The 12,665-nt window shown below is 40.7% G+C and overlaps 2 protein-coding genes across 2 annotated transcripts in view; both read right to left on the bottom strand.

Moving 5' to 3' along the window:
* Positions 1-3,450, bottom strand: part of LOC130380844 (ATP-binding cassette sub-family C member 4-like) — a 56,953-nt gene extending 53,503 nt beyond the window's left edge. The window contains exon 1 of the mRNA XM_056588208.1: positions 3,058-3,450. Coding sequence (XP_056444183.1) covers positions 3,058-3,134 — 77 coding nt within the window. The 5' untranslated portion in view covers positions 3,135-3,450. The remainder of the gene's footprint in view (positions 1-3,057) is intronic.
* Positions 3,451-9,358: 5,908 nt separating this feature from the next.
* si:ch211-246m6.5 (von Willebrand factor D and EGF domain-containing protein) overlaps positions 9,359-12,665 on the bottom strand; it is a 35,588-nt gene continuing 32,281 nt past the window's right edge. Inside the window, exons 30-34 of the mRNA XM_056589163.1 lie at positions 12,333-12,428; positions 11,489-11,584; positions 11,144-11,266; positions 10,565-10,662; positions 9,359-9,921 (exon numbers count right to left, since the gene is read on the bottom strand). Coding sequence (XP_056445138.1) covers positions 9,907-9,921; positions 10,565-10,662; positions 11,144-11,266; positions 11,489-11,584; positions 12,333-12,428 — 428 coding nt within the window. The 3' untranslated portion in view covers positions 9,359-9,906. The remainder of the gene's footprint in view (positions 9,922-10,564; positions 10,663-11,143; positions 11,267-11,488; positions 11,585-12,332; positions 12,429-12,665) is intronic.

Here is a 12,665-nt window from a genome sequence, read left to right as displayed (position 1 = left end):
GACCCCATTTCTTATGCCAGCAACAGTGCGCGAAATTGTATTCAACAGGAAACACACACAAACACGCAGTGTAATTGAACGTACATTCGGAATACTGAAAATGCGCTGCAGGTGTTTGGATAGGTCAGGTGGTACTTTACAGTATGGTCCTCAAAAAGTCGCAGCATTCTTTGTGGCATGTTGTGTTTTACACAACATTGCCATGAATCATGGATGTGTCGATAACATTAATGAGGATAGATTAGAGGGGCCCTATTTTAACGGTCTGAAACGCAAGTGGGAAGCGCAAAGCGCAAGTAGCTTTGTGGGCGGTTCTACGGCGCTATCGCTATTTTACAGGCGGATAAATGACACTTGCGTCGCGGCGCAAGTGTCAAAAGGGTTGGTCTGAAGCAGCCTAATTACCCGTAGGTGTGGTTTGGGCGTAACGTCCAACAAACCAATGAGAGTGCCAGCTCCCATCCCCTTTAAGAGCCAGGAGCGCATTTGAATCGGACGAGTCGATATTTTGACAGCGCGTCTGCAGTCTCCGATGAGACAGATGCACATGAATTTCAAACTGCAAATGGCTCAGTTTATTGCCAAATAATATGGCCTAATTCACACATGGAATAAGGGGTTTTCTTCCACAACTTCAGAAATACTGAGTCCTCAAATAAATTTCGCCAAAGAAAACTTAAATAATATAACATATGATATGCGGTAACTGTGGTTCTATTTAATGATATACGCAATAGGCCTACATTATAAACATTGTTTCTTATCAGTATTGTATGCTATCCTAATATGCATGTGTCTCCGCGGTAATAGACATTGCCATTGATTGTATTATGCGTTACGTGTTTAGTTTGCGTGTGTTTAAACAGAGCACACGCGCGCGCCCGCATTCATTCATTCTTTTTAACACTCACTCGCGGTAAAACAATGTTTTTCACGATCAAATACTCATCAATCCTAAAAGTTATGGGCATGTAGGCCTATACGATGTCTGTGTCAAGAAAATATGTGTTTGCTGTACGGTGTTTGCAGATGCAGTGATTTAAAAGTAGCCTACAACTTATTACCGCTGCATCAGCTGTTCTTTCCCAAATAATTTACCAAGAATGTGCGGCTAGGTAGATGAGAGAAGCAAAGTGTATGCGCGAGGTGCACAAGCCATCCGTATGCATCGCATGCGCATGTAGGCTATGCATCCGCCCTTAAAATAGCATCTGAACAACGCGCCACTGACTTTAAACCAGGTATTTCCTGGTCAGTAGCGCAATGGTATTCAGCAACGGCAAAATAGCGTTTGCGCCAGAACACGCCTCCTCCTTCCGCCGAACCGCCCCTTGGGGCGCATGATCAATCCCTAATTTACCGGCGAGTGGCGCTGGTGGGAAAAGAACGCTCTGCGCCAGTTGTAAACTAGCAACGACACATGCGCCAGTGACTAAGTCACTTGCGCCGGATGCAAGATAGGGCCCGGGACTTAAGGAGACGTGATGCTGAACTGCATGTGCCGATGCCATTACGTCCAAATGCCTCAGCAGCACGGGAGAGGAGAGCTCATCTGTCAGAGGAGCTGCATCGTATATAGTGAGGTAGGTAGGCCTATAAGCAAACTGACATCTCTGCTCTATTGTTTAGCTACATTGTACAATTAATACCATGCATTCATAACCTTGTGATTCAGAGAAAGTGAGCCCAAAACATCGGAAAGTATAGTATGTCCTTGAGACATTTTTTATTCGACTTGTCCAAATGTTCATAGGCGTAAATGAAGAAAAATAATACAAAACGAAAAATAAAAAGTTGTAAAGATTTGAAGGAGATTTAGCCGGAAAATTATTATTTTCTCCCTCCTCTGGACATCATCTGTTGTGAACCTTTCTTGGCGTGCGCCTGGCAAATCCGCCATCATAATAGCAATCCGCCATGGAACAAGCGCCGATCGCTCTTAAAGGGGATGCGAGAAAACACTCTGATTGGTTCATTGCACGTTACGCCCAAACCACACCTACGGGTAATTAGGCTGCTTCAGACCAACCCTTTTGACACTTGCGCCGCGGCGGAAGTGTAATTTATCCGCCTGTAAAATAGCGATAGCGCCGTAGAACCGCCCACAAAGCTACTTGCGCTTTGCGCTTCCCACTTGCGTTTCAGACCGTTAAAATAGGGCCAGCTGAGTCACTCACACACGCACACTGCCATTCTCGCGCACACACATACGCTACTCGTAACACTATGCCTTGTTATTGCCACGTTCATGTTAGACGTTCATGTTTTCTCCCATCTATTTGAAAGTTAGGCTATTAAACATGTTGCATTCTATACGGCCAGATTATGTCATTATTTAAGCTACATAGCCTAATAAGATGCGCTATAGGATATTTGACCAAACCACCAAACTAGTTGAGGGTTTTTGCCTATCTGCAAGCATCCTCCAACTGCAATCTTTGGTTATTTATTTATTAATTTAGCTATACTTTAGTAGTATTCTTTCTGTTCAAATCAGTTCAGTGTTCCAAATTATTTGTTATTAAATGTTCAATTAAGTTAATTGTTATATAAGTGTTAAATAAAATCCTTTTTAAATTTAAAAAAATCGTGGGATGTATCGAACCGTGGGTCAAAAATCGTGATACAAACCGAATCTTGAGTTGGTGTATCGTTACAGCCATACTGGTAATATGTATAGGCCTACGTACGTTAGGAATATTGATACTGGTTTCAATAATAAATGTTATTATTTCCCATCTTTGCAAGGGTTTTGTTCGAAAGTTCAGTGATTGAAACAAATAAAAGCCTGGGCTATTGAAGTTTTATGGCAGGCCTACCACTGTCATGCACCTACCCAATGTCAAGTGGTTGAATTCACATATATACAAGTCCAAGACTTGTGTATATAAGGCCTAAGTAGTCCAAGATGTGTTAGTCTATTGTCTATTTAAGTCCTGTATGTTTACACCCCTAAATACTTTCTATTTTCTCACAATTGAACAGGCATGATCAACACTTCGTAACATTATGAAGGGGTTATATGTTCGGTTTCCATTTCAATCTTTATTGACTTACCTGAAGAAAAGCTTTGAGAACCAATTTGCCGTCACCACTGGGTTGGTCTTCTCTGTTTTCCTCTTGACTTTTTCCATGGTTGTAACTCATTCGGGACGTCAGACACTAAAAACAATATACGTTTTTTCTGTTTCCCTTTGGAGCCACCGCAAGTTCGCTCGGGATGCCGGACTCTATATATACATCACACACTCAAACACAGACCACAGACCGGTGCATGTCACGTACACACCAGAAGTAACCTGATTGGGTTAAAGCAATGAGGGCAAGATCGCTATTGGCTTCTCCCGCATGGACGTCCCTTTGTTGGCTTATGTGGATGAGCACATAAGCCTATCTATCTACATGCAACTGTTCATGAAACAATGAATTGAAAATTGAAATGGAAAAACCCCTAAAGGCATCAGAACATGTGTCAATATTGGAAAATAACATTATCACAAAAATGTAACAGATGAAGATTAACCAACTAGCAAAATGTAAACCTGTCAACTCTAAAAAGGTTAAAAATGTTATCTAAAGATACATTTGCTATGCAGTGGGTTGTAGGCAAGGCAAGGCAAGGCAACTTTATTTATATAGCACTTTTCATACACAAGGCAGACTCAAAGTGCTTCACATATAAACATTGTTATACATTAAAATAAAATAATAGATAAGTAAAAGAAAACATAAAGTTAAAAAGGCTTTTTAGTAAAGTGAGAAAATTAAATTGAAAGTTAAAAAGGCATTTTAGTAAAATATAGCTAAAGTATTTAAGATTTAGCAGAAAGCTAAAGCAAACATAAAAGTCTTCAATCTTGTTTTGAAGGTGCTCAGAGTTGGGGCAAGTCTTAAATCCTCAGGGAGTTTATTCCAGCTATTTGTTGCATAGTAACTAAATCCTGCTTTCCCATGTTTCGTGTTTACTCGGGGGATAATTAACAGATTGGTCTCAGAAGATCTTAGTGTTCTAGAAGGCTTATGTACTGGAAGCTTATCAGTTAAATATTTTGGGCCTAAACCATGTAGGGATTTATAGGTTAGCAACATGATTTTAAAATCAATTCTCTGACCTACAGGAAGCCAATGTAACGATTTAAGAATTGGTGTAATATGTTCAAATTTTTTGGTCTTTGTTAATACTCTAGCAGCAGCATTCTGAACAAGCTGAAGCTTCCTTAGAGTTTGTTTTGGGAGACCTGTAAGGAGACCATTGCAGTAATCAAGCTTACTAGTGATAAAGGCATGTACAAGTTTTTGTAAGTCTTCTGTGGACATGAGCCCTCTAAGTCTTGCTACATTTTTAAGGTGATAATATGCAGATTTTGTAACTGATTTGATGTGACTTTCGAAATGTAAATCAGAATCCATGATAACCCCTAGGTTTCTGGCTTTGATTGAGGTTTTCAGGGACAGAGAGTGAAGGTGTTGGGTTACTTTAAGCCTTTCCGTTTTAGCACCAAATACAATTATCTCTGTTTTATCCTCATTTAGCTGAAGGAAATTTCGGCACATCCAGCCTTTCACTTGCTCAATGCACTGGCACAGCAGATCTATGGGCCGATAGTCATTTGGTGATAGCGATACATAGATTTGCGTGTCATCAGCATAGCAATGATGGTCAATATTGTTATTATGCATGATTTGCCCTCGTGGGAGCATGTAGATGTTGAATAAAGAGGGTCCTAAGATCGAACCTTGTGGGACTCCACACATCACGTTGGTTGATTCTGATACAAAGTCGCCGATGGAAACAAAGTAGTTCCTATTTTGTAGGTAGGATCTGAACCAATTTAAGACTGTGCCTGAAAGCCCCACCCAGTTTTCTAACCTGTCCAAAAGTATTGTATGGTCTACAGTGTCGAATGCAGCACTGAGGTCTAGTAGCATTAGTATTGAGGTTTTGCCAGAGTCTGTGTTAAGACGGATGTCGTTTACAACTTTAATGAGGGCGGTCTCAGTGCTGTGCAGGGGTCGAAATCCTGATTGGAAGGTGTCATAACAACCAGTTGATGTCAGGAAGTGATTAAGTTGCTGGAGGACAACTTTCTCAATGATTTTACTTATGAAGGGCAGATTTGATATTGGTCTGTAGTTGTTAATAATAGAGGTATCTAGGCTCCGCTTTTTTAAAAGGGGTTTAATAACTGCAGTTTTCAGGGCTTTTGGGAAGTTGCCTGACTGGAGAGAGTTGTTAACTATCTGCAATATGTCTATTGCTAGGCAGTCAAAAACATTCTTAAAGAGGTTGGTAGGTAAAGAATCAAGGCAACAGGTGGATGGCTTTAGTTGTGTAACAGTTTCCACAAGAGTTTTAGAGTCAATAACATTAAAGCATGCCATCCCTGCCACGTTACTTTTGCCTGAACAGGGTGGTAGTCCAACATTTTTGTTTGAAGTGGAGATATTGATGGCGCGTCTGATGCCTTCAATTTTATCAGTATAAAAAGCTGCAAACTCATTGCATTTCTGCGTGGAATGGAGATCAGGTGGAATTTGTGTTGGGGGGTTGGTCAGTCTGTCAACAGTGCAAATAGGGTTTTTGCATTGTTATTATTGGATTTAATGATATTGGAGAAAAATGTTTCTCTAGCACTTTTTAAGTCTGAATTGTAGGCACGGAGGCTCTCTTTGTAGATATCATGGTGAATATGAAGTTTTGTTTTACGCCAGATGCGTTCAACCTTCCTGCATTCTTTTTTCTGTGCTGTTACAGAGGCAGCTTTTCTCCAGGGTGCCTTTTGCTTTCCAGAAATCGTTTTAACCTTATAAGGTGCAATGACATCCATGATTTTCAAAATTTTCAAATTAAAGTTTTCTACAAGATCATCAGCAGAACATGGGTTGAGAGGTGGTAGTAAGGAGATGGCCTTTCTAAAAAGTACATACGATTCTTCATTGATATACCGTTTTTTGACAGTATTTGATTTTGTCTGTATGTCGGAAATAAAAGATATATTAAAGAAAACACAAAAGTGGTCAGACAAGGAAGGATCAGTCACAGAGAGATCAGAAACATTGAGGCCCTTTGTGATAACCAGGTCTAGAGTGTGGCCCTTACAATGAGTAGTCTCTTTCACATGTTGGGACAGTTCAAATGTGTCCAAAATGGTAAAAAGTTTTTTTGCACACTTGTCATTCAAATCATCAGTATGAAAATTGAAGTCACCAGTTATAACTAGACAGTCAAAGTCTGTGGAGATGCTAGACAATAATTCTGTGAATTCATCGAAAAAATTTGCAGAGTATGTGGGTGGCCTGTAAATAATTAATAGGAGAACTCTGGGGGAGCATTTCAATACAGCACAAAGGTATTCGAATGATGGAAAATCACCAAATAACATCTGTTTCCCCTGAAAATCATTTTTAAATATAACAGCAACTCCTCCACCTCTTTTTCCAGATCTACATGCATCAAAAAAGTTATAGTTGGGAGGAGCTGTCTCTATCAGAACGGTTGCACTGTTATTTTGTTCCAGCCATGTTTCAGTTAAAAACATAAAATCCAGTTTAGAGGTGGTAATAAAATCATTAACTAAAAATGATTTGTTATTAAGAGACCTAACATTAAGTAGACCCATCCTGATGGTGTTGTTGATAGGCTTTAAGGTTGTTTTTGGTTTGGAGGAAATATGTATGAGATTTGTGAGGTTAGCAGTGTGTCTAAGTTTCCCTTTGTTTACTCTCTTAGTGGTTACAGCAGGAATGCAAAAGTTGCCATGTTTTGACATAGGCAACCTTGTATGTACATTTTAGAATGCAATATTGCAATCTTGTTTATCTTGCACAAAGAAATAAAACTAGGAATAAAACTAAAACTCAGTCGGCGATCTGAATGGAAGACCCCACGTGAAGAACCTTGAGAGCATTCCACCTTTTGTGGAACAACTGTAAAGAACGGAAGACAGACTAATAGCTGTCGTGTTGACCTTTCCTATGGAAGGCCATAAGCAAAATTAACGTCTTAGAATCGCGCGATTACACAAAATCTAGATGTAGCTAATAAAATCTTGGAGAACACTAACCCTAACCCTAAGACAAAATGAAAAAACTGAGCACTGTTATATGATGCAATATTACTTTATTGCACACAGAATAATAATGTTCACCCACGTTTTAATTACTTGAGAATAGCAGGAAATTAAATGAATGAGTAAGTGAATGTAAGTGCTTGGCACTTGTTCTATGAGCATCCTTACCGTACAAACAACGATATATTGTTGTTTTTCTTTCTTCCGACAAACCTCTTGTAAATCACTTCGGATAAAAGCGTCTGCTAAATGCCCTAAATGTAAATGAGTAGCCTTACAGAAAGTGAGTCACAAAGCTTAAGCAATTGCTCCATCTCAGGGTGCCTCGCTTGACAAATTTTTAACTGAAATTCCCCTAAACCCTCTAGGCCTAAACCCTACCAATTAGAGCTGTCCTAAACGATTATTTTTCAGGTTAGGGTCAAAAGACTTGGTGAAAAGGAATAATTTAAGGTGCTTTTGAACATGGGCAGGGATGGGACAGAGCAGATGTGGAGTGGTAGGCTGTCCCAGAGTATGGGAGTATTGGCAGAGAATGCCCTGTCCCCAAAGGTCCTTAATCTGGTGCGGGGGATGGCCAGCAGATCCTTCTGAGAGGACTGCAGGGTGCGTGACTGTAGTGAGTGAGTGTAGCGGTGGAGGAGATCTGTGAGGTATTGGGGTGAGAGTCCTAGGAGAGATTTGTAGGTGAGCAGGACAATTTTGTAGGTGATGCGTGATTTGACTGGTAACCAGTGGTGCTAATGGAGGATGGGAGGGATATGCTGCCAGGGCTTTGTGTGGGCTAGAACCCTGGCAGCTGAATTCTGGGCATATTGGAGTCTGCCGAAGGCCTTGGTGGGTAGTTCAGGCAGGACACCGTTGCAGTAGTCCAGACGGGAGGTGATGGCGTGGATGAGTGTCTAAGTTACTGAATGTGTGAGTGAAGGCTGGAGTTGTGAGATGTTTCTGAGGTGGATTTGGTGAGGTTCTTGATGTGGGACTGAAGGAGAGTGGAGACCAGGATGACGCCCAGGTTGCGCACCTCATGAGATGGCGAAATGGAGCAGCTGTCACACCAAAATTGTACCGCCTACGTAATCTGCGTTCGAAAATTCCAAACCTGCCTGGCAACAGACGATGGCGTTGAACGTTGCCTGGCAACGGACAATGGCGTCGAACGTTGCCTGGCAACGGACGATCGCGTCGAATGATGACGTTGGAAGGTTCATGAACATTCGCGCTCATTCATTGAGCGTCACAAGTCGAAATAACATTCAACAGATACTTATTTTACAAATTACATTTATTAGTGTTGCTAAATTTATATTTGTATTGCATTTAATTGTTTAATCGCATTTATCTAGTAAACTGAATGTTTTAACACAAGCTAGATAGACTATGATACACTTTAAAAACGACTAGCTAAATTCAATACAATACAAATCTAAAGTAAAAATAAGTGTTATCTGTATTATGTTATTTCGTCTTTGGCATCATGAGCGCAAATGTTTTTTGAAACCTGCCTGGCAACGGACAATCGGGTTGAACGATGACGTCATGTTTCGAGGCGGTTCAATTTTCGCCCCCGGTACAATTTTGGTGTGACACAGCCATCCACAACCAGGTCCAGGTCTCCGGCGCCTTCCTGTGCAGTGGTGTAGGGGCCACAACGAAGAGCTCTGTCTTGTTACTGTTTAGTTTGAGTAGGTTTTGGTCATCCATGATTTGAGTTCCTGTAGGCAGTTGACAAGTTCTCATCTCTATCACCCACTTCCACCCGCTGAACACCAAAAAACTGTAAAAAAAACAACCTTTGTGTGCTGCATTTAGTTAATAAAGCATAATGGCACAACTCAGTGGAACCAACTGAATGATCTCATGTGTTCAGCCCATGATCCTACCCTTCAGATTAAATACTCCAAGCATAGCAGCTGTTTGGCTAGAGCCAAGCTCTGTTGGTTATCCTATCTGCACACCTGGAATATCCTTCCAGCCCTTTGGACCCCAGCAGGTCCCCCCCCCCACCTCGCTTTTTCTGGGATTATACATTTAATACACCGGCAGCACCAAGGTAATTGCTGTCTATTGCAGGGCTTTCTAAACACCCGTAGTTGAAACCGTAGCAAACTGAAATGTTAAACATAATTGAACTCTCCATGGCAATGTCTAGTCATCATTTGTAGTATAGTTGCTAAAACCCCTTTCACACATAGTTCCCGGGTAATTAAATGAATAACAATTTTGAATTCCAAATTGTATGATGAATACATTAATACATTGCTGTCAAAATTAAAACTTTTGGGAGACTTTAAGTTTATTAGCAAAACAATGGATATACACCATTTTAATACAAATAACAGATGGTACTGACTTAAATATATACAACATCACAAAAAGAGGAAGACATAAAAATCAGAATAAATAAATAACGATAAAATTTAAAATAGATCTAAAAATGAACATATAATAAAGTATAACAATTAGACAACTAGTATAAAAATCAAAAAAATACAATTTCTCAATTCAATGTCTTTTTATATACACAACAAACCTAAAGGCAGTCCTTTTAAATGTACTATAAATGACTATAGTTATGTGCAACACACTTTAATAAAGGGTGCTACATTTTCGGCTGGCTGAAACACTGCTATTGGTCAGCTCAAAATGTCCATATTAATGGCCGCCACAAACTGTCACAAAACCGTAACAAGGAATAGTTGTATTCTCTGGTTTAGCTTCTCACCAGGTCCTTTGTCTGGTTTCTAGTGTTATGGAGGATGGCTTTTTGTTCTTTGGGTACGAGTGCTGGGATGAGGGCAGTGGATTTGCTTTAACGTGACTCTACAGCTCAGCCTCAAGGATTTAGGATCTGAGGAAACAGTGGTAAAATGATATTGCTGGTTGTAATTAGTTTAAGGAATTGAGAAGATACAGAAAAAGTGCCTCACAGAGATTGATGGAAAATCTAGAAAGGTTCATACATTTTCTAAGCTGGTGCCGATAAGATTCCAGAGTTGTAAAGGTAGAGAGCGGAAAAAAGAGTGGACGAGAGCCTGATTTTGAAAATAAACAACCAAAAACAGGCTCCGAAAATATCACTCTCACTAATAGTTGTTTGAAGGCCATTTCTGAAGAATTAAGGTATTTTACTTCAGACGCATATCAAAAAAAAAAAAAATGCAGACAGAATCTGCTGCGAAATGAATTTGCGAATACTAACAAACCATCATGACACACATTCTCCAAGAACAACATATCTTTTATTTTTGATCGTCTATGTTATCCATGTGGATACTTTATTTTATTTATCATCTTGTCTATGTTGTATGTGTATGCTGTGTGTGACGTTTTCAAGCTACTGTAACTTTGATTTCCCCTGGAGATCAGTAAAGTATACATCTATCTATCTATCTAACAAATACAAAAGGGTTCCTACGGATTTCGTAAGGACCCCAAATGATAGTGACTCAGGGTCCGGTCAGAGAGCCACGTTGCATTGAGGTGTGGCTTACCTTTTGGGAACAAAGAGAACCAGTGGAATCATTCCTGCAGGCACAGACGTTAGGCCGGACACAGCGACTCCCGTACAGGCAGACGTGTTGACAGTGAGCTGGAAGACCAAGTAAAGGACCAGGATGTAAAGGACAATTTTTATTAGATATTTATAAATATTTCAGAAAGGTTAGACTGAAGCACTCTTTAGTTCAGCAGTCAATCCTCGAACTGAATCAGGCACCTAATCCCAGATCAAATGCACGCTGATGGGCCTTAAAAGTTGTCGTCATTGTTATGATGAATGTATGTATTTTTATTTTAGGGTCCTGTCTTGATGTCCTGTTTTTGATGTCCTGTCCTGATGTCTTGTCTGTGAGGTTTGTAAATAGAGCTGATGGGATGCAAGACACATTTCTGACTTGCTCTCTGACAATAAAGTACTATCGTATCATATCATATATTCTGTATATATATAAAGCATCCATTTTATTCCAAATAAGTGTTTAGCAGTTGGACTGTGGGGCTGGGTGGGGCTGCACACCTGTTGCAGATCAAGTAATCAGTGCGCACAGGTTCAACCAGCCATCTCCACCCACCTGACGCCTGATGTCCGCCGGGGACGCGCCGCGGAATGGCTGCGCCAAGGTCACCGCTGCTGATCGCTGCCGCGGCGCGTACGTCCCCGGTGGAAATCAGGCGTGAGTGTGTGTGGAGATCTCCTGCATGGCAGTGGAGCGCCATTGTCATGTTCATTTACTGCAACTTTTACAATAAACCAGACTTCAACACCACCACCCTGCGTCGTTGTCTGAAGGAGCCCATTAAAAGTCACCCAGGTGCCGTGTAGCATGGACCTTGTTACAGCCATCATGCCGGGTTATCAAAGTTTCTGGCTCATGATGATACATAGAGAAGGATGCATTAAAAGAGAGAATACTTACGAATTTGACACAACCTGCCTTGCCATCCGGGTAAACAGAGGCAGGTGTTGGAACCCACACATTCCCCTCCATTAAAACACTTCTGGAGACAAGTAGCTGGACAGAGCACAAAGATAATACAGTTTAATCCAACTTGTATCAAATATAACTGCTATCCAATTACTACTTATCTTGTCTAATAAGCCTCTTGCACGGTGCCCTGCTGCATACTGAAAGTGTAGCAAGGGGTGTATATACATTTCCATGTGACATATTTAAAGTACCTGGTCAGCCAAATCCAAAAGGGGGTTATTTGTTCATAAAGCGAAAGTTGAAATTGCTATAAGTAAACTATGTAATGATAACGACATTTGGGGCATTCGTACTGAGAATTTTCTAATCCGATAACTAGAAAAAGTGAAGACATGTGAATATATGTTTTTTTAATCGACTCTCTTATATCACAGTGTGTTGAATACTCTATCCTAATTGATCAATAAAGTTCAAAGGGTGTGTGTTGTTTTTCAATAACGACACCTCACAACAGGTTCAAATAAACGTGCTAACAATCAAAACATTAACACCAACGGTCAAATACAACGTTTGACCAGATGTTTTCCTTGACATGACACGTACTGCGGCAGAGGAACATTCGAATTTCAATAGAAGTTACTAATATAACTGTGTTATAAGTCATATAAACCACTCAGGTGTGTCCCGTCAGAACTTAAAGTCTGACAGGGATGGTAATGCATTCGTGTTGAGGCCAAAGCATCACCGCTGTGGTTTAGCTTCGGGGTTCATTCCTTTCATACACTGTGCGGGCTAAACTGGTTAGACTCTTTGAGTTTCCAGAACTACTTACGTTTATCACATCTCCTGCCCCTCCAGCCTGACGGACAGTCACACACACCTGGACCCACGCACCTGCCACCGTTCATACACATGGGTTCACACACACCTACAGTGAGGGAGAGATTAAAACGTTGTTTATGTTTGCCGACCTGGTTCTCTGCACAGAACTAACAACGATTAACACATTATTTGGTAGAGTCGGAGAATGCAGAGAAGAAGGGGATGAAAAACATTGAGGCACTAATCCAAGGCCTTTTACACAAACATCGCCGGTCAACTGTGTTGCTCATAGCTGGAAAAGGGATGATAAAGACAAGGATGTGGTGGTACAGTAGATGGAGCG

This window comes from Gadus chalcogrammus, chromosome 4 (assembly GCF_026213295.1).
Source record: "Gadus chalcogrammus isolate NIFS_2021 chromosome 4, NIFS_Gcha_1.0, whole genome shotgun sequence".
Taxonomy (NCBI): Eukaryota; Metazoa; Chordata; class Actinopteri; order Gadiformes; family Gadidae; genus Gadus; species Gadus chalcogrammus.
This window is presented reverse-complemented; position numbering and strand designations above follow the sequence as displayed.